This window comes from Mastacembelus armatus, chromosome 14, assembly GCF_900324485.2.
Source record: "Mastacembelus armatus chromosome 14, fMasArm1.2, whole genome shotgun sequence".
Lineage (NCBI taxonomy): Eukaryota > Metazoa > Chordata > Actinopteri > Synbranchiformes > Mastacembelidae > Mastacembelus > Mastacembelus armatus.
This window is the reverse complement of record NC_046646.1, coordinates 22,280,643-22,301,629: the sequence shown is the minus strand read 5'-3', so window position 1 is coordinate 22,301,629 and position 20,987 is coordinate 22,280,643. Positions and strand designations below refer to the sequence as shown.

Below are 20,987 nucleotides of genomic sequence, written 5' to 3'. Positions count from 1 at the left end.
ACACACACACACAAGGCAGGAATCTAGAACATCCATCCATCATCTGTGCTGCTTATCCTGTAGGGACTGGAGCTGATCCCAGCTGACACTGGACAGATCAATGTTCAAACCAACATGTCATGAATTTCCTCATTTACAGCCTTTAGCCAAAAAAAACAACATATTAGAAGAGCACATGTGTCCTGCCTGGTCTCATACAACATGTGTCCTGATGTCTTTCTTCCTGTATAAACCAATAAATTAATTAATAAATAAATAAATAGAAACGCTGACCCAGCAGCTCCAATGAATTCTTGACTTTTATGAAAAGTTTTGAAGGTTGTGTGAGAATGGAGAGAAGGAAGAGTGAGATCTAGGACACAAACACGCACTGAGAAAAGAAACTGCTCAGGGCGTATAATCAAGACTGGATTAGCACATAGCCCAGGTGTTCTTACAGTAAATACTCATTACATTTTTCATAACCTGCTATTGTCAATCATTTACAGCACAACTATCTCATAGGTATGCAAGCTGTTTAACAACCCTCCTATGTTTTTAAAGCTGAACTTTAAGATGCAACTCAGAAACATTTCTCCTTCCTCTTCAACATTCATGCCGTCACTCAGATACGGTTCATGTGGCAGCTTGTTCTTTTGTGTGAGTGTTGCAGCACAGGCACCATGCAGGGCGAGAAGAGCGCAGGCCTGCAAGAACCTTTCAGCGCTCCTGCACCCTCCTTCAGCTCAGGACGCATGAGAGGGAAAGACGCATAAAGGCGACAGTGAAGGGAGTCACTGTTAATACGCAGACACATTATCCATCGCTAAACTGAATCATTCACAACCACAGCCTTTACCAACTTAACACTTTTCAAATAACACAAAGCATTTGAAAGTGTTTGATAGATGGAATATGAAAAGGATTTCCTCTTGCTCTTTCTACAGGCCCCTATCCCCTCTTACATCTGAAATGTCACATCCGTAGCTATTAGCCTAGCTTCGTACTGCCAAGCTCTGAAAAGGCACTCAGCCTACAATCTATGCCCCTCATTAGCGTGAGACGAGACAGTGAACAAGTCCTTTTGAGATTTCTCTGAATGCCGGCTCCTCATCACGAGCCCTGGCCTGAATGATGCGTGGAGCGACAGCGCTCCCCTCCACGCCAAGGGCAGGCTGATTGCCAAGGCTTCACTCAAAGGTCATGCAATTAAGCTTTGTTCTCGCTACAATAAGGCTTTGACTGACTGACTGTGCGTCTCCGTTTGAACAGATGTGATTTTTGGCCTCTTGCAAACCAAAACTCTGCCCTCTGTTCGTGTTCACAATCATGTATGTAAAGAAACTAGTCAGAAACTGAAGAATCCCGAAGAAAAAAACAATCATCTGTGTCGCTTGTCTATAAATTTCAACGTGAACATCAGCTGAGGAGTTTAGAGGTTAAGTAAGTTCAACAGGGAAGAGCTCTTCTTCCCAAATATCCTTGGACAAGACATTTAACCTACATGCTTCTTCACTGCAACTGCTAATATGTCAAAGACAGTTACCTCTACTGTGCAGGCTGCACATGCTAAATCATGCAACAGCATGAAAATTCAGCAAAACAAAACAAACAAAAGTTATAAAAAAAGGTACAACAAAAACAGGCATAGTTTATTTAACTATATAAAGTCAAGTTACTTACAAAATACTGGCTTGAACAAGCTATACATCCCCTAAAGCATTTCAGTGGACATGTTCAGTGGAGGCTGTGCTTGTATTCTGCAGGTCCCAGGTGTGAATGTGTGTAAAATCATGAATATGAAGCAATATTTTTCTGAGAGAGGGCGAACATGCTCAGAAAACCTTACTTTCAATAAATAAAGGTTTAAAAAAAAACTGGGTCACTGATAAGAGGGATAAACCACACCACCACCCCCCAACAGACTTTGATGCAAATATCATTCTTCACATGGCAGGCTCAGGCTGACGATCTGGTAAAGTGGCAAAGAAAGGCAGAGGGAGATGTGACCCAGTTTTGGAGATGCATGGCTGAGAAACAACCAAAACAAATACATGATTAATGCCTCTACGCCGATCTGCATCTACCGGAACTCGAGTCGGCTGTCATGCTTTTCAGAAGCAGAATTTAGCAACAGGGAATAACAAAGTTGATAAATGGAAGCAAATCTGTTGCTCCACAGCCTGAAGTTTGGCAGGTTTACCTGGACAAAACACAAGAGATCCAAGACAGAGGATCATAAGTTCAAATATCATTTGACAAATATAGAATCAGCTGGGTGGTATCTGTTCCACCAAATGCTCCGATGCACCACAGTCCCCACATCTGGTCATGTGCACAGGCAAAATTAAATGCTCTGACTAGTCAATAGGAGTTGGTCTACAGAGTCTTATAATAACACTCCATTTCTTTGCAGGCTTCAAATTAACACCCACTCTAAGGCGAAAAGGCTTCTGAGTCATTTTAAAGTAACAATCACTCCAAAGATTTCTAAAAGGGAAAAATCTACTGTCAGATATTCTTACTTTACTACCATCCATCTGGGATGTTTTGCATGTTCCCGGAGTCCTTCTATTTTCAACTGCTGTAATTCACTAGTCTGGTCTTTCATCTCATCTGTGTCTGCGCCATTTAATTCTCAGGAAGGACTTTTCACAACACCCAGAACATGTGCATGAATGTCTTCCATTCAGCGTGTGAAAGAGTTTCTTCTAGTTGAGTGAAGTGACACAGGCCTTGTGAACAGACTGCACGTCAGTCTGTGGAAGCATTTATCAATTTCTGTGCTGAATGTCTGAGAGACCGAGCAGCACGTGTGGTCAAGAAAGATGCCTTCACTGACTGAGGGCCCTGACATTCAGTGGTGATGATCTGATTGCTGATTTTTTTTTTTTTTTTTTTTTTTTTTTGTTTGTTCAAATGTTATCTTTGAGAATCAGAAAGTCAGGAAATGTGCAGAAGCCTGAGCAAAGCAGTTTTAAGACAATCCTACGTAGCCACTAACTAACAAAATGCAGCAATTCATAAGAAACATGTTAATGCATGTAACGAAAAACACTTTGGACCTTTCAACGGCTGCATGAACGAGGCTTAAAACGCCAAAACAGAAGTTGCAGTAAATATAATTAAATCATTATTTTTAGATGGACTTTTATTATGTATTTGTTTTATGTTGCACATTATGCAGATGGACAGTGAGCTGCTCTCTGCCATCTACTCTGGATGCATTTCTTATTTAGACAATATTAAATGTTAAGCAAAACATTTCCAGCAACATTCAGAGTGTAAACATTCATCAAAGCATCTACAACTGATTTTAGACTTCTCACAGCAGCCTCCTCACTTTTTTATACCTTTACTGTCTTATTTTCACTTCACCCTTTAACTTTTTACTCCTCGCTCAAAATCCATTACAGTACATTTTAACATAACCGTGTCTGCATTTATTCCACATACGCAGTATTATTTGTCATTTCATTACTCTCTGTGGATTCTCCACCCCACCAAGCAGCTTCCAGCCTTCGAGGTGGTGCCATGAACCCACCACTCATGACTACAAATGAAATATGGGCAACCCATGAAAAACAAATGCACGTGCACACTGGTAATGACTTACTGGAAACAGGCACGTGAAGCAGACAAATGATATATGTGAAAACAAAACAAATACTCATAAGCACACAGATATTCACTTCCCTTCACCAACAAAACACACACACACCCTCTGATTGTTGTTTTCATTTTCCCCCAACGTTCTCAGGCCATTGCTGTTTACGAGTCAACCACAATCATCAGAGCAATATGGTGTTTGAAGCCACAAACAAATACCTTATTTTCAAAACACCTGAACACGGAGCCATTTTTATGACTTTCTTAGTTTCATAGTTTTTTTATAACTTTTATTACAAATATATAAAACTATGACTAAAGTGTTTTTTTACCTAACTAGAAACCACCATAGATTTTCAAAATATTTAACTGTTTTGCTTTATGATTTCAACAACAAGCAGTAAGAGCCAGGGGTAGACTTGAAGTAGGCCGGGGTCAGATGAGGACACAGGCAGGTCATGATGACTAAACAACTCCCAGATCAGGGCAGTCTGAGCTTCATCACTCACCTGTGAGCAGAGATGATGGCCCTATAGCAGTAATCTGATGTTTTCATGTCACAGATGATGGTGATGTTACAGTAGATGTCAATCAAGACACATGAGGGTTTGAGGCCTGAAGGCCATTAAAGGTGTGAATTCTGAGACTCTGCTGAGAGAGTCAATAACATCGATGTTCATTTAAAAATCCATTTCTTTATCTGAGCATCTTTCTGTGCTTCACCCACCCTTGATCGATGCCTCTCCATGTTTTATATACCTCTCTATCCCTTCTTCTATCGCTCTTCACCTTCAGTTCTCATCTTTGCATCCACCATTCCCTCCAATATTTCTGTCCACCCAAACCATCTTTTCAACGCCCACACTTCCTAATCCAGTTTCACTTCCTTCTCCTGGCAGCTGGCAGGTGAGCAAGGGAAGCAGCAAAGCTAACAGTTTAATACAATGGCTGGAGGTTGTATTGGCTCGTTGTGCATGTGTGTGTGTGCATACTGTATGTTTGTTTGGCATGTGTCGACACGCAGGGCTTGCCACCATCCATCCAGGCTGCTCATCCACTCACTGGGTCTGGCACACGAAGTGAATGTGTGTGTGTAACTGTGACATCAACTCCATGAATCCCTGCAGATGTTTGCATCTGGTTGCCATGGAGTTTCACAGCTGTTTCTACCAGACCTTAATGAGCTACAGCAGCTGGTAGCCTGCTAGGAAACACACACACACACACACACACACACACCTAGAAAAGAACAAGTATACATACAGTACACATGCATGTGTCCATATATCCACACACATCATCACTTAGCAATTCAAACATATGGTCCTGGACTAACAATCCACAGGTTTTGAACTCGTAATGCGTACGGATGCTGGCACTAAAGACACTGATGAGTTCACACAATAGAGGGTATCGCCACTTGACAGTAATCCACCCATAACATCTGCACATCTGGATGAATATGCAGCTGCCCTGGAAAAATGACTGTTAGCTTAACATACAAGCTGTTAAAAGCACTTGAGAACGGTTCATGGAGCTTGTCAATACCCTGAGGAAATTTTCCGATGTCCTGATTTGATTAGCTATGTTTTCCATCAGTTGGCTGCTGTTTTGAATTTCAGCACATTCTCAAAACACTTCTCCATGACTCTTCCAAGGCTTAGTTTCTGTAAAAACGACTGCACTTACTTCAGACCATTCGTGATTACCGATAGCCACCGGATTTATCCTGTGTTAAAACCATATTTATCTGGTGTGAATTTGTCAAACTGCTTGTTTTTAATCAATGATTTCTGGAAAGAAATTATGCAAAAAAAAAGAACAAAACACTTTTCTTTCTTGGCAAACTGGGCACAGTGCAACCTTTGACAACTATCGAAATTAATACTGTTGAAAATGGCCAGGTGATACACACTCACAGGTGTTCTGATATAGACAATAACTAAACTACTACTCAGTTATATGTACATTGCAGATAAATGTGCAACCCCCTAAATACCAACACAACATGTATATTGCATTTTTGCAAGGATCTGGTTTACTTTTGTAGACACATAATGTACAGACTGCATGAACAAAAGAAGAATGGTGTTACAGAAAGAGTTTCACACCTGCTCAACCATCATCTTTTTTGGCAACCTATGTCAATACCACTTCCTTCCTCCCATGGTGCACTGGGAGCGGCTCCTAATATCACTTCTTGTTCAACAACCTCTTCTTGACTTCAAAAAACTCAAAGAGTGAAGCTCCCTGCTTATGAAAATGCTTCTGACCAAGCTCAAAGTGAAAACTATGATATCCGACCCTGAATTTCATCATGTCCTCCTCATTCCAAGAAAGAAACATGCCTTAAAATAGCAACCAGCTGTTGTCAGTCTGAATACATTATGCAGCCATTCCAGAAACACACCACACTATGTGGGGGAGGCAGCAACTTCAAAATACAGGGGGAAAAAAAAGCCTTTAAAAAGCCTGCTGCTTCGGTTGCACCGACAGTAACACCTACCTGCTACACGCCCCAGCTGTGAACGCGAGGTCTTTCACGTACGTACTAACTGCCGAACTAATTGCAAGTCACAGCTTTTTGCTAAATTGCAAAGCTGTAAATTGTGAACTGAATAATGTTAGAAATTAGTGTTGAGCTTGTAACACGCACCGTGTACAACAATTAACTTACAATTGCATACTTTAGACCAGATCTGAAGACCTATTATTAAAGGGTGGCTGTGCAAACAAAACTGCGTATCACATACTCATAATACAAAAGGCACCAAACACCCGAGCAATGCTCAGTCACGATTACAGTAAACGTACTGCTTAGATATTTACACTGCGATTTAAATACTTCACTTGTATCTAAGTATGCACTTTAATGCTTTGACTACACGACTCACTAGTGTTTTAATGCAAAACAGTCGTCGTAGAGGGTTTAAAGTTTTTCAGTATGAGAGAATTTTTAGGAAATCCAATGTAATCAGAGAAAAGAGGGAAGCAGAAAGCACCTGAAGTCAGTTATTAGATACCATCTTCACAGAAGCTATTACACCAACTAGCAGGATCTTTCTCCGATACTTCAGAACGCCTAATAGACGAGTTATTTAAAAGAAAAGCAGATATGGTGGCACGACCTGTAGCAGATAAGAGTTAAACAGTTAAAGAGCTGCTTCCCTCGTGGGTGGTCCCATGTCATGTGAATAAAGGTGCCTGAAGCCTTTAGAGCAGCTCCTCTGTCACTATCTATGTGACATGTAAAAAAGAAGAAACATATCATCATATCATCATACATCACAAACACTTGCTCTAACCGCTGGCATCTTCTTATCTCCACATTGGATCTATTTCCAGACTGAACACACACACACACACACACACACACACACAGCACTGAAAAAGGTGTTCAGATGAAACGAGGACTTTGAATACAGGCATTCCCCTATCCAAGTGTGTGGTGCAAAATTTCAATACCGCAAACCTAGAACAAACCTCCAGAGTGCAAAGTGTGCCTGCACTGCATTCATCTTTCTGTCTCACGATAGTGTGTGTGTGTGTGTGTGTGTGTGTGTGTGTCCTCTGCTCATGTTTTGACAAGTGTCACACAATCCCCCAGGGTTGCACAGGGGGATTTCTCTAAAGAAGGGGAGCTTTGCTTTTGTCAGAAGAGATGAGTCCTTGTCTAACCGGTGACTCAGTAGCTCTGCAGCTCCGTTACATTACGGTGCATTTTTATAAAGCAACTTGTTTTCTGTGCATCGTGCACGTTAATGCGGACGGACTCTTTGTTTCTTGCCTCAGTCTTTTTCAGCTGCCGCCCCTAACCGTCAACCACAAGACCAAATATGTTCTGACTGTTTGTGTACTGTATGTCATAATGACTTCCTGCTTGTCTACAAAATTTTCAAAATCTTCAATCTCTGCCCTCATCTAAAATGAGATAAAAACAGCCCTACAAAAAAGGAAGCATTTGCCTGTGTCCTCCTGCTGCCAAGTGAAGCCCTAAGAACCACTTCTAAGAAAAGTCAAAGCTGGAGTGAAAAACTCACGCAATTTTAGAAAAGAGCTACGTTGTCATTACAAGCCCAGAGTGTTTACCATTCGCCACACCTCCCTGAACCGAGTGTATCGTTCTATAAACACGTCCACAGTCTGAGCCGCTGTTCCTCTCGGTGGGGACGCACTGATGAACGTTTTCACCCCCCTAAACATATCAGCTTTTTTTTTTTTTTTTTGACCTTCCATGAATTTTTGCTAATATTTTTAAAAAGTACAACAATTGAGAAGAATTTCCCCCAAAATTCTGCATAAGTGCTAGAAAAACAGCAAACATCAGGTGCTCTGTACTTGGCATTAGCATTAAAAGCTAAAAAAATAAACCATGTTTTCAGTGAAACCAGTGTGTTAACAAATGGATTAATAGGGAAATGTGTGTGAACCCAGTCCGTCACTGGGCAGAGCTTTCATAAGCATCACCTGCTAACAGGCCTGTTCAGCCAGAGCTACTCCTACTGATGAGCAAGTTCAACTCAAAACGCCACATGCACTTCACTTGGTAACAGCAGTTGTTTCTCTGAACTAAATTAGCTGATTTTATTTATCTGCTGCTTAGACATGAAGAAAGTCTGTACATGCTCTTTATTGGCCAGGTCAAAAAAAAAAACAGTAACACAGCCTCCATCTTTCTCAAACAAATATGTTCTGTTCTGACTCCCCACACTTCTGCTCTGGTATTATTTGAAAAAGACGGACACACTTTAATCCCGGTCGTGACCTTTGACCTGTAAAACATACAACACGTTGACAACAGTGCCAACATGCAGCCAGCTCAGTTCTGAAGGATTTAACTCTTACACTTTCTCGTCACTGCATCAAAACGGTTGCCCAATTAACGTACAAATAGAGCACGAGCAGAGATTACTGGCTACGTTGACAAGAGGTTTCAAATTAACTAGGTCATATGACGTCGCCCACGATGTGTAACGGTTTGTACCTGTGCTGGATGGGCAGACAGGCTGCTTCTCTCTTACCTCTTCACCTCCACCGCTGAGTGACCACACAGGACGCTGGCATGTGGGGAAACAGACGGACGTCTGATAACACTCACAAATATCTTTTTGGATGATCCCTCGTCCATTAAGAGTCGTGCTTCAAAGCATTCCTTGGTTCCAGCCCCCAGTCATAAACCATCAAACTCCAAATTCTGCTTTGACTCAGGTCGAGGGCTCAGAAAACCCATTTCTGATATTAACAGCAGAGTTTCATGCTGTGGATGTGGAGTTTCATGCACGTTAGAATCACTCAGGTTTGGTATTTGAATGATATTGTTGATGTTGGGATAAATTGTATTCCCACTGAGCTGGACCTCCTGTATTCGGTGTCATTTAATCATTTTGGGAGAATCTACTTTCCCATTTTTACCTGGTGCAGCACACTAGAAATGCAAGGTGTTTCTAATATTTTGTCCAGGGTGTTGACCTTACTGAGGCCGTGCTAACTAACAACACACCTCTCTCAGGTTTGCGATTTTAATGATATTGTTTAGTCTTTTGCCAATACACAAATATTCTCGACATTCATATTCCAATCTCTTTAATGTCAGAATCCCTGATCCCAACAACTAGAAGAAAAACTGCGTGTGGAAAAAGGGTGTTATTCATTTACGGGACCGAGCTGCACGAAAACTGCAGGGACACACTGATACAGACAAAATAACCAACAAGTAAACAAGCCGCTGAGAAGTAAAAGCTAAAAAAAAACTAGGAAGTGAGAACAGCACGATTCCGCAGCACCAGGAAACTTCATATATTCAATGAGTTCAGCTTTTCTGATTTCAAAAGCAACAATAAAATTCTTGACTTCCGAACTTTTCTTTTCAACCTCTGTCAGACCTCACCCGCCCCTCTTGCCTTGCCAGACCTTTCCCGTCACTCACTGATACCCAAAAACCAGAAAAATTACTACAAAACACCGTCGTCTACAAAAGAGCAGCGTGCCACGGAGGGAGGCGAGGAGGCAGCGTTATGAAAGGGAACGTGGCCCCTGGCTCTTCAGCCAAGGACCGGGTCAGAGCAGAGAGCTACAGTAGTAATTACTGAGGGACTGATTGCTGACAGGACCTTCCAACAGCCTGTGGTTAACTGGATGGAGCTGAGGGGGAGGAAGCTTCAAATGCACGGGCTTGACAGATGCTCTGCTGATGACTTATACTTCGGGGTGGTTCAGGGGCATACATGCCATTTTGCTTTACTCATTCTCCTTTTGAAAGTTAAAAAAAAAAAAAAAAAAAAAAAAAAAAAAAACACACAAAGCATTCATGCCATTATACTTTAGACAGTTTCTGACATTTCTTAAGAGGAAGGATGGGAAGAAATTAGAGCAGAATTGAGAGTAAATTACCATCTAAAGTTGTATTAATTCATTTTGTAAAAGCGCTTTGTTTTAAGTGTCTCATTTGACATCTTTAGAATTTGAGAAGTGCCTGCCGATGTTGTTACCTCCTCTCTTTTATTTAAAAATCACCCCTGCTAATTCGTCAGAGTAGATGTAATTTGTTCCAAATGGCAGATTTTTGGAGTGAAATTCTTCAAACAGTTTTCCTTCCACAGATGTGAACCCACTTCACTGGGAGAGTGGGAGGAATGTGTGCTTGTGGCAGCCAAAGCTTTGCCACAACTGGTACACTGTACCATTTTCCAACTGGATTCTGCCAGTTTCTCCCTCAGGGTGGTTATTTGAAGGCCCTTGGGATCGTTCATCATGACCATATGGATCTTCCAAACTGGTATTTTATCCAACTAATCCGTGCCATCCTTGCGCCTGGTTGATTTAGCTGTGGTGACGGAGATGGCTGTATTTACATTGGACAAAAGTGTCTGTTCCACTTAGGAGCTGATATATAGCTGTGGTGGCAGGATCAAGGGTTTTATAGTCTTCAAACGAGGTAAGCCCTGGTCCGTTCATCCAATCAGCCTTTTAATTTTGCTCCAGCAGGAGAATGATCTTGCTTTTGACTCTGTGGCTTGTTACAAATCAACCTCCTCATCCAAACGTCCCACAATCAGCTCTGCACTACAAACGCCCCGGCAGCAACTGAAACCTGAGCTTATCAAGAACCATACGCTCACTGCTTTATCTGAAGCATAATTCATTCACAGTGACCACAGAAGATGCAGATGTACCTCTGGCAGGCAGAGCTGCAGTGGAGTAAAACTGTGTGGTGGTCAAACAGAACAAACAGAGACTCGGCTGTATACCAAATAAGCCTGACTCACCCAACCTGCCACACTAACACCCACCTCTGATGGTTTCTTGTGCTGGTGGCGGACCCATGTGCTGCTGGTGCCTGTATTTTTGGATGACCTGGACCACGACGTCACCTGACCTGCAACAAAAAGAGAAAAAACAAGACAGTGTTTTACTGAAGGCTTCTTTTAAGGACCAGAAGAAGCAACATTTAATTCTCTTCCAGACAAATTGACCTTTTCTGACCCTTCGTGTGTTTCAGCTCTTCACTTATTTGGTGCAGAAACTTAATCTGTGCTTGATTTGCTAAGAATGTGCATGAATGTTGATTTAAAGTGGGTAAAATGAAGAACAGGCCTCCAGTTGGTGATCAGACCTCATGTACGCTGCATGGGTTCAAATTCGCTCCAAAGAAACTTTGTCCCATTTTAAGAAATTTGTTTTGGAAAGGTTTACAGTGCAAACATAATAAAACCATGTTGCCATCATGAACCAGCAGGGAACCGGTTCATGTTTCTTAAACGAGCATGTGATGGAGTTCAAGACTTTTGTAATTCACAAAAACCTTCCTCTGACTTTCCCGACGCCTGTGGCACAACTACCAGTCCAAGTCAGGCTTTTCATTCAAGCAGACCGATGATGATCTATTAAGGGGGTTAATAAGAAATGACAATATAAATAGCATCTTGTTAAGCAGTTAGTCCACTGTGGTCCTTTACAACCTCATTAATACACAGCTTAATGGCGATTAACCAGACACTGCAGCCAATATCCCACCCACTGCTTCAATCAGCAGCCCTGCGAGTGTTCGTCTGTGTGTGTCGGAGCCTATATATGTGAACAGAGGCCGACGATGATGAAAAGAAGACAGCGAATGACTGTTTGATTTCATTTAAGCTGTTTTCTCTCTGTTTTTTTTGTTTAACTACTGCAACAGATAGAGCCAAAAGCTCTTTTTGATCTGTGCACCGTGAAGAAAGATGTCATTATAAATTGCATCACATTGGCAATTAAATTACATCACGCTGACATAATGGAAAATACAAATTTGCCAAATACTGTGCAACATAGCACATTATGACTCTATGTGTGTGTGCTGCCTCCCACTCAACATATTTCCCTTGCCACCACAGCAGTGCTGCCACTGTGCTAATTTTACTCGTGACGTCTGAACAACTAACAGCACAGAGGGCAGAACTGCTGTCAGGCTTCTCTTTGAAATGTTTGACTCCCTGTCTCCACACACACACACACACACAATTCACACATGAACAGATACTGTACATGGAGCTGCTAACCCAGCCATGCATTTCCTATATGGGCATGCTCTTAGTCACATACACCCACATTTCTGCCCACAGTCACCCACACTTCACTGACACTGAGTCAATGTTTTCAATCTGTCAGAGCTGCACTGTTTTATATGCTCGCCATTACACAAACACGCAGACTAACGTTCCCTGCCACAGCATGACAGGAAATATAAAGAGACAGCTATGAGTGGGTAATGATTTCAAATTAATCCTGCACTCAGCTGATCTGAGTTGGGGGTCTTACCACTTGAGTCCTCCCAAGAACAAACCCTGAGAGAGGTGGGTAGCATTTCAAATAGGTGCATTTTTAAACACATCTCAATTTCAATATAACTGAGCATCTGTGGGAGACTTTGGGAAGACAGACAGGAGCACGCTCCACCACGATGGTCGAAAAAGCACTGAAGCTGTTTTGGGGTGTTTGCAATCCACACGTCTGTGTGTATGAGTGCTATGCTACAGTATGAGCATGTGTAAGTGGGAAATACCTATCTGCTGGCCATGTTTGAGTGTATTCATCCAGCTACACTGGAGTGTGTGTGTGTGTGTGTGTCTGTGCAGGTTGCACCCACACACTCCATATGAAGCAGCTGCACCGCTCAATCACTGTGGCCAGATAACCAAAAGGGCTGCAGTGCAGTTGCAGGATACCATCATGGCCGTGTGTTAATTAAAAGGCACGCTTGGTGTACAGCGGCCAAAATTATCATGGGTATCCTTCAATTAGAAACCCGATAACCTCCAGTCAACAGATGCAGCTGGAGCCCACACAGCACTGGCCAGGGGAGGCTAACGGCTAACAGCTAACTATAAAGCAGACGGTATGGCCTTCAGCACGGGTGGTTAAGTCCCGTCTGATAAACAACCTGTTCAACACGCTGTAAAATACTTTACATGTGCAGACCTATGACCATGTAACAGTTAACCTGTACAGTCTGTCCACACTGGCAGGAAGGAACAGGCCAAACAAATGTATTTGTTTTTGCAAAATGCACACAACAAAATGCCAACCATTAGTCACGCTGAACTGCCAAGAGCCAAGAAAAACTGTATTTTAAATGAAATTAAAATCGCTATCTGTCTTCACCGACTAAATCTTCATATTTAGCAGACAGTGAGCAGCTCCGAGAGCCAAGGGTGCTTGTGTAACAGTGTGCTGTGCTGCTCAAAGACAGTTTATCATCAGATGATTTTCCACCAGAAGCTGCCAGTGAGAGCGATGTGTTAGACTGGCCAGATGTTCCCACCATCATGCAGCGTGTCTGTCGGTCTAATGGTTGTTTGTGTCTGTGTCATGACTCTGGAAACGTATCTGCCAACCAGGCGCCGTATCCATCCGTCGTCTGTCACCTACACATTGCATATGTTTAGTTTCAAAGCATGTACGGCCAGATTTACTGCCACGAGAGCTAGATTTGGGTTTTATTTTTAAATTCTGTGTGCATTATGCATTTGATTTACTAAGGCAGCAGCTCATTATGCAGCGAGCTCCTGGACTGCACCCAGGACTGTCACCCAGACACAATCTGCAAGTCAAGGTGAGCTGTTTTCTGGGTTCACTAAGATCTACTTGGCTGCAATGCAACTCCACCTAAGCAAGACAGCTACTAATAAAATAATATCATTGAAATGTTTAGGTCTAGTTATTTTAGAAAGATAGTCAAGCTCATGTCATGGAAAATGATAAGGACCTGTAATAAAGGTACTGAATAAACACAAACTAAAGTAAATGCAGCCAAAGACAACGTCAGAGAGCAGTGTTGATTTCACACACACTGACTGATCTTCCATTTCTGTCCCATCTGTTTGTTAATGGAGACACAGACCAGTGACAACATACAAACAAAAAAGAAAACAGGATATACAGACAACCTGGAAATGCTAAAACATGCACCTGTGTTCTGGTCTGCCCCATTCAATGAAAATGTTTCTTTCAAATAATAATCTGTAAATATTTTAATTCCATTCTTAAAAATCTTCCTTCCTAACAGAGTTTTATATTTGGGGTCATACTTACAAGCTGCTCGTGCAACATGTTTATCTATTGTAAGCAAAACAAAAAAAACCTCAGTCTCACTGGGGAGATGAGAGGAGCAACCGTGAGACAGGGGGAAAGTCTATACGGGGAGTGAATATAAGAAAATACCCTGCAGGAGTTGACTAAAATCAGGCAGCAGAGGAGAGCTCACTTTTCTGACACTTTCAGCTTTCACGCTCTCTTACACACACACACGCACGCACGTGCACACACACACACACACTTTGCACACACTCCCTCTGCCTGAATCTCTCTCTCTCTTTTCAACTTACTGTCAGTGGTGTCGGAGTCGTTGCTGCTCGTGGAGTATTTTCTCCTCTTCTTCTCGCTCTCCATCTGTCAGGGAGGGAGGAACAGGGGCAAGGGAGGGAGAGGGAGAGGGGGAGAGAGAGAGAAATGACGGGTTAGAAGATGTTCACTATGAAAACACAAGTGTTAATGAAATAATGCACTGATGGCACCAATCTGTCAGAGCCTCGAGCAGGCAGCCTGCCAGAATAAACCGCCTGGATCACCGTCACACATTAACGCTTCACAATGATACAGTTGTTCTGTTCCTTCACATACACTGGGAACTATTGTACAAATCCCATTTTATTCCTCCGCTTTATTTACTGTAGGTATTTTCTCATTGTTATAGAACAAAAACAAAACAGCTAATTACGAGGACATTTGATGATGCTCAAAGCAGCTTTTCTTATGTTTCTTGGTGCAAATGTAACCTCCTAAGTGAGGTCATTTAAAAAAACTCACTCTTATTTGTTCATTTATCTTTCTGAGATAATAATCACTGTCAAAACATGAGGCTTTTTCCAGAATATAGTTTGATGTTCAGGAGACAGTGACCTGATAGTTTCCCAACTCATTCTCAGAGAGTTAAACATCAACGATTACAGAATTTTCTCTCTTAACCCACAAAAGTAAGAACATGAAGTTGAAACAACAAGTTAAAAAGGCACCCTGTGGAGCTTCTGATCACTCTCTATGGAGTGATGTTTTTACATGGGGATCACGATTCTGTCTTATCTCATGCACCAAGACTGCTGATGTAAACACAGCAGCATTTTAAATGAATTTCTAATGAAAACACAGTGAATACAAATTAAACCCAAAAACAACAACGTTTCAGCATCGACCGTCTCATCTGTAAGAATGAGCAGCAGCATCAGGCAGACAGGACACACAGAATCTGATACGCATATGGACTGAAATGATGAATGTTTCTGTGCTAAGACGACTGCCACACAACAAACTAGAGAACTTAACTTAACTTGGACGTAAATAAACTTGTTACGCTCATTTTCCAAGTGTGAAGAAAATACAATTTAAATTCATTAAGAAAAGCAGAAAGACACTAATTGCTTCTACTTTTGTTCTGGTAGTTGAGTTTTCTATGAAGGCTGGTCTCACTTCTGAGGTGAAAACTGAACTGGGAAGGCGACAGCAGAGATGATGAGTGGCCACGGAAAGATATCTGCTGTGGATCTGGCTCAATTTTAGATTTTGGGTCCAGACGGGGTGAGAAGCTGATTAGACTAAATAAATAAATGAGAAGTAACATGCAAAGAACTGCCAAAAAAAAAAAAAAAGAAAGACTCGAAAAGACAAATAGGGATATTAGAGAAAGAGGACAGAGCGTGTCAGCAAGAAAAGGCTCTGAAACTTTCAGGATGACACTTTTAGAAAGTAAAAACAAAAGCGTAAAAATGAAAGTTATGTAAAATGTGTTTTTAAAACATTTATCAATCCACTGAAAGCTGAAATAGCACATTGTATGTTTTCCAACAAATGTTGGAAGCACATATGGGCCACAACAGATTTGCAGTAACAGAGGGAGAAATTCGACTGACAGATGAGGGCAACATTAACGGCACTTCTTAGTATGAGCAACCATCATTTCACCATGTTTTCATTTTTGGGTCAGAACAGACACAGACGCCAAATTAAAGGGTCCCAAACAAAGGAGCTAAGCTAAATAAGTGAAGAGCACAACAAAGGAACGGTTCAAAGAGTTTGAAAATGATTCAAATCAGAGATTCAGTCGCCAGATCTCCATCCAATTGAACGACGTGTTCAGCCCCATCAACACGACAGAAAACTAGTTCCCCTTCACTCAACAGACTGGGCACCAAGGGGCACTGTGGACTGGCCTGGTAATGTGTGAATGTTAAGATTAACCAGCACTTCTAGGTGAGGAAACAGGGACACTGGCTCTGAGATCACCATGTTAGCCTGATGTTGTACTATTATAAATCTGACACCTGAACACTCAGGTTTGTTATAAAGGTGCTGCTGACGGAGACTAAAGCGGAAAAGTTCAAGGAGAGAAAGCATCACAGCTGGATGGTCTCTGGTGGTTTAATGGCCAATGGAGAAAAATATATGGAGGGAAAAAAGGAGGGTTTGTGTCAAGAGTCTGTGAGATGAAGCCATAGAGACATATACAGAAGAAATCAAAAAGAGGCTTCAGCAAAGTGCGAGGCTGAGTCAAAGAGGAGGAGGTGGGTTACAGCCTTCAGTGTGTGGAACGGAGATTTATGTGGCCATAAAACTGGCCTCTACTCTCTTACATAGGGCTCTTCCTGTATCCTGGCCTGCACACACTTTACTACACTGACATTTATGCTGACAGAAAAACACAGTGCCTATTTGCTGACTATTTCCATTCCCAAGTCCTGCCTGTCTCTTCTTTTCCTCCGCTTTCCAGTCATTTCTGCCTCGGAATAACAAGGACGCAGGGAGTCTGCGGAGTAAGGTTAAGTACATTATTGACTTCCTCAGCCTCTCGCTCTCCACGTCTTCTCATCCGTCTAACCCTACCTCATCTTCCTGCCTTTGAGGAGAGTGGTTAAGTACATCATTGACTTCCTGCAGCTACGTCTGTCTGACTTCATGTCTGCATGTTTGGATCCATCTCAGGGTTTCCCTTCACTTAAATTAAACTCTCACTCAACCCACTTAACACACTCAGGGTACCAAGATGTTTTTTTGTTTTTGTTTTTTTAAGTAGCCCGGTCATTTCATTTCCTGACCACCAGGAAAATGTGACCACTAAGAAAAAAAAAAAAAAGTGATATAAAATATTTTTTAGCTGAATGACTAAGTGTTAGAAGTTGTTTGAGACATTTACAAGAACAGGAGCATTTTGTGGCAGGAACGGCATGGGCTTAACTAAACACAGAGCATAAATACATTCAATTTTGGTCAGAGATATTTACTCAGGTGCCTCCCATTTGGGTATTTTGAGGCTCTACCTGTGGCTACAGCTGTGGAGGGTTATTCTTCATTAGAAGCTTAAGCGAGTGCAGCAGCTCCATCCATCAACCTGCTGGCTGATTTGTTGCATCAGATGTTAAGAGTCTCCTACACCATTTTAAATTGAGAGGTGAGGTTTATAAAAGCACTTATCATGAGCTGGGAGCCATTTTAATGTCTTCTAAATGCTATAAAAAATAATGTTTGACTTTGTGAGAGTTGGTCTGTCCCACAGTAGCTGTGGTCAATTATCCTCAGTGCGGCAACCTGGGTTCAATTCAGGGCTGCAGTTTCCAGCTTGGCTAAGAAACTCCAAGGGAAGCTGCTCACCTAGCACCTATACAGGCTGACTGTTTGTGCACGTGTCTCGTCAGCCTGCTCCCCGACAACACACACCGTGACGTCACACCCAGACGGACAGCGGGAGTAACCAATGATAAGGAAGAGGCAGCAGATCAACACAGAAGTGCCGGCTGCCAGTAAATCTCGTAGAACAGCAGTCGGGAACTGTCAACAGCAACAGTCATTTTTCACAAAAGACTCTTTGATATGTCACAGTAAGAAAACCACAGGGATAAATAATAAAATTCAAGATGGCTGAGTTCCATTTAGCTGCTTCAGAGTCGTAGTATTGTGCAGCGCAGCCATTATTAATGTTAATACTAACAATAACCAGTCACAACGTCTGCCTTGAAAAACCTGTGCTGTCCATTAACAAAGATGAACGGAGCTAGAATCCACTAAACCATCAACCAAATCCAAAACCATTTTCTGCAGCAGACTAAAAACTTCACAGCAGGTAAAACAACTTTGCACATGTGCAGAAGCATGTGAACACACTTCTTATCACACCAGCATCCAGGTACCCAGTTTATGTGGAATTACTGATCAAATGATGACAGGATTTCTGTAAAATACACCAGGATAAGTATGAAAACACTACAGTGTGTGAGGAACATAAATCCATGACTCTACACACGATTTTACTGCACATGCAGGTCTGGAAAGCAAACACACAAACACAAGCAGAGATTTTAAAATCTCTAAGGTTAGTTGACCTGACCATCAAATGTTGATAGGTTTGGTTTTAACATCTCAGTATCTACAACTCAAGTACATCTGAATTGAGAGAGATGATAAATCCATCTAGTTTTTCAGTGTTTATTTTTCAAAAGACCACTTAGGGTAAAAATAATGACATTAAGTGCATCATTCTCCAGCTCCTTTCTGTTCACCAAGGTCTCAACTTAGCTGCTACTTGTAAAAAAGGTCTGATCTCTTCTAAACGTATTGCAGATCATTTTTTATGCCAATTATTTTTCATCAGTTTTGCATCTAACAGATGGTTATAATTTCAGTCTGGAATAATCACTTCTATTTAGTCACCCAGACTCTTGTCTTCACACTGACACATCAGTCAGCCTGTGGCTGGTTGATGACATTTGGTTTTCATTTGGTTTGCTGACAATGCTAACCAGCCCCTGCTTGGTTAAGTGCAGAAATCCAGAGATGTATTCCCCGTTGTGTGAAGGCAGCCCTCAGCCCTTCTCCCTATAATTTGGGGTTTTTATGTAACAGCAGAAACTGGGTAGTAATTCTGATTTTGGTTGCAAGTCTGTCCCGGTTTCTCGACTATGCCTGTTACAATAAAAGTACTGCTTCCAAGCAGTAGCTAAACACTTGCTTGATAATATGCTTACTCAGAAGAGAAAATTGGACTGAATTATAATGATTTTCTCTCAGCACTGCACCTCTTCTTCTGCAGTACTGCCACTTTTCCCCCCTATTCTATTGACCAGAGTGGGAAACCATCATCACTAATTTTGGCTGCTAAAACTGTTTAGTCTACCAGCCATGACACAAAACAGGCACTTCAATGTCCTATTTTGCTGTGCAGTCACCGTTTCCATCCTATCTATTGGCTACTGGCGGCTATTTTTTTGACAGGTATCTTAAAGTGACCAGAGAAAGGGTTCAGGATCTGTGGCATGTTGCTGTCACGGAGGCTGGACCGGTGATTGTAAGCTGACAGGAGAGTCTCTCTAACTTCTTGTCCTGGTGGCACACCAGCCTCTCAGACTGCACATGTAAGGGGGGGAACCACTGGCCCGGTAAAATGAAAGAGCCGATGGTAATTGGAAATGTCACTGTATCAGATCACCTGAAGCATGAGGCTGACTAACAGCCCTGCAACTGCCAAGAAAAGCCTCTAAGTTCATTTTCTCAATTTCTCAATCACTTATTCTTTTCCTCCACCTGATTTCCTCCCACTCTCTCTCTCTCTCTCATCCTTCGTTTACATGTCTACTGCATGTCTCTCGCTCACTCTCTTATGCAGTACGCCCAGCCTTGTCTCAATCAGCCCAGTGAGCCAGAGCCCAGACTGTGGATTGAGATATTTCTTGTTCTCTGGAGAGACGGAGTGGGTGAAGGAGGAAAGGGAGACTGAGAAGACTCACAAACGTACAGCTTCATTTCAATCAGTCCAAAGACTCAGACTCCAGGTCTGCACTGGGTTAACTTCCTGGAGACAAAAGCAGTACACAAAAACGCAGAATGACAAAGAGCTGCAAAGGGTTTTTGTCTGTCTACTGTCCTGCCAAACAGCTGAATTTCAGTGAATTAGAAACACAGTTGGCTGAAACAAGTTGTTAGACAGTATATTGAGCTGTATAATAAGTCTATCACTGTCACGTGTTGTTAAATTCTACCGTGTTGTATCATTTTATCATACACTTACAGCTGAAACAACAAGTCGAGGAATCAATAAAACAAAAAATTACTAAGCAACAATTTTGACATTAAGTTATTATAATATTTAACAAAATTCTTACAAGCAAACATGGATCAACTCTGTTCTATGTCTAAACTGCATATGTGGTGGTTTAAGCTATTTCAGCTTGGGATCTGGGAAACTGTGATAGCACATGTTTTATATTTCCCAACATTGTGCAGATGAAACAATTAACTGGGTAGTGAAGATAATAACAGACAGATTAATCACTAATGAAAATGATCATTAGTTGCAGTCTAATTCACACAGCTGCATATTACACTCATCATCATCATCATCATCATCATCATCATCATCATCATCATCATACTACTGCTTTTTAGTGCCTTATGATCTCACACTGTACCAGCACTGTGTAAAGCTGTACTCAGTCAAAGCTGAACCCAGACAATAGCTAGAGGCGACCAGCTGTCACGGCCAATGAAACCATGTTATACGAGCCAGAGAGCCATATCAAACAGAGTGAAATACACGGCTTTGGTGAGGCTGAACATTTCTGACGTATAAATAATAGCCCTCCTCGCTAAATGATGAAGAAATGAAGTTTGGAAACAAGCAGAGAAAGAGCCGGTGTAAAAGTGAGAAGGTGGAGTGAGGGAGACCATGTAATGCTAAAAAAAAAAAAGAAGCTGGAGAAAGGCAGGAGGGTTTACAGAGGCTGACAAGAATCCTCTCATCCACACAAACAAAATTACATTTCAATAGACAACTGTACACAACAAGCAGACACATGCACAACACATAAAGCACCTTAAACTTCACG

The 20,987-nt window shown here is 41.8% G+C and overlaps 1 protein-coding gene across 3 annotated transcripts in view; it reads right to left on the bottom strand.

Annotated features, from left to right (window-relative positions):
* Window positions 1-20,987, bottom strand: part of jade2 (jade family PHD finger 2) — a 142,163-nt gene that overhangs the window by 108,300 nt on the left and 12,876 nt on the right. For all 3 annotated transcript variants that reach the window (XM_026327556.1, XM_026327557.1, XM_026327559.1), the window contains exons 2-3: window positions 14,448-14,511; window positions 10,878-10,963 (exon numbers count right to left, since the gene is read on the bottom strand). In XM_026327556.1, the coding sequence (XP_026183341.1) occupies window positions 10,878-10,963; window positions 14,448-14,511 (150 nt within the window). The remainder of the gene's footprint in view (window positions 1-10,877; window positions 10,964-14,447; window positions 14,512-20,987) is intronic.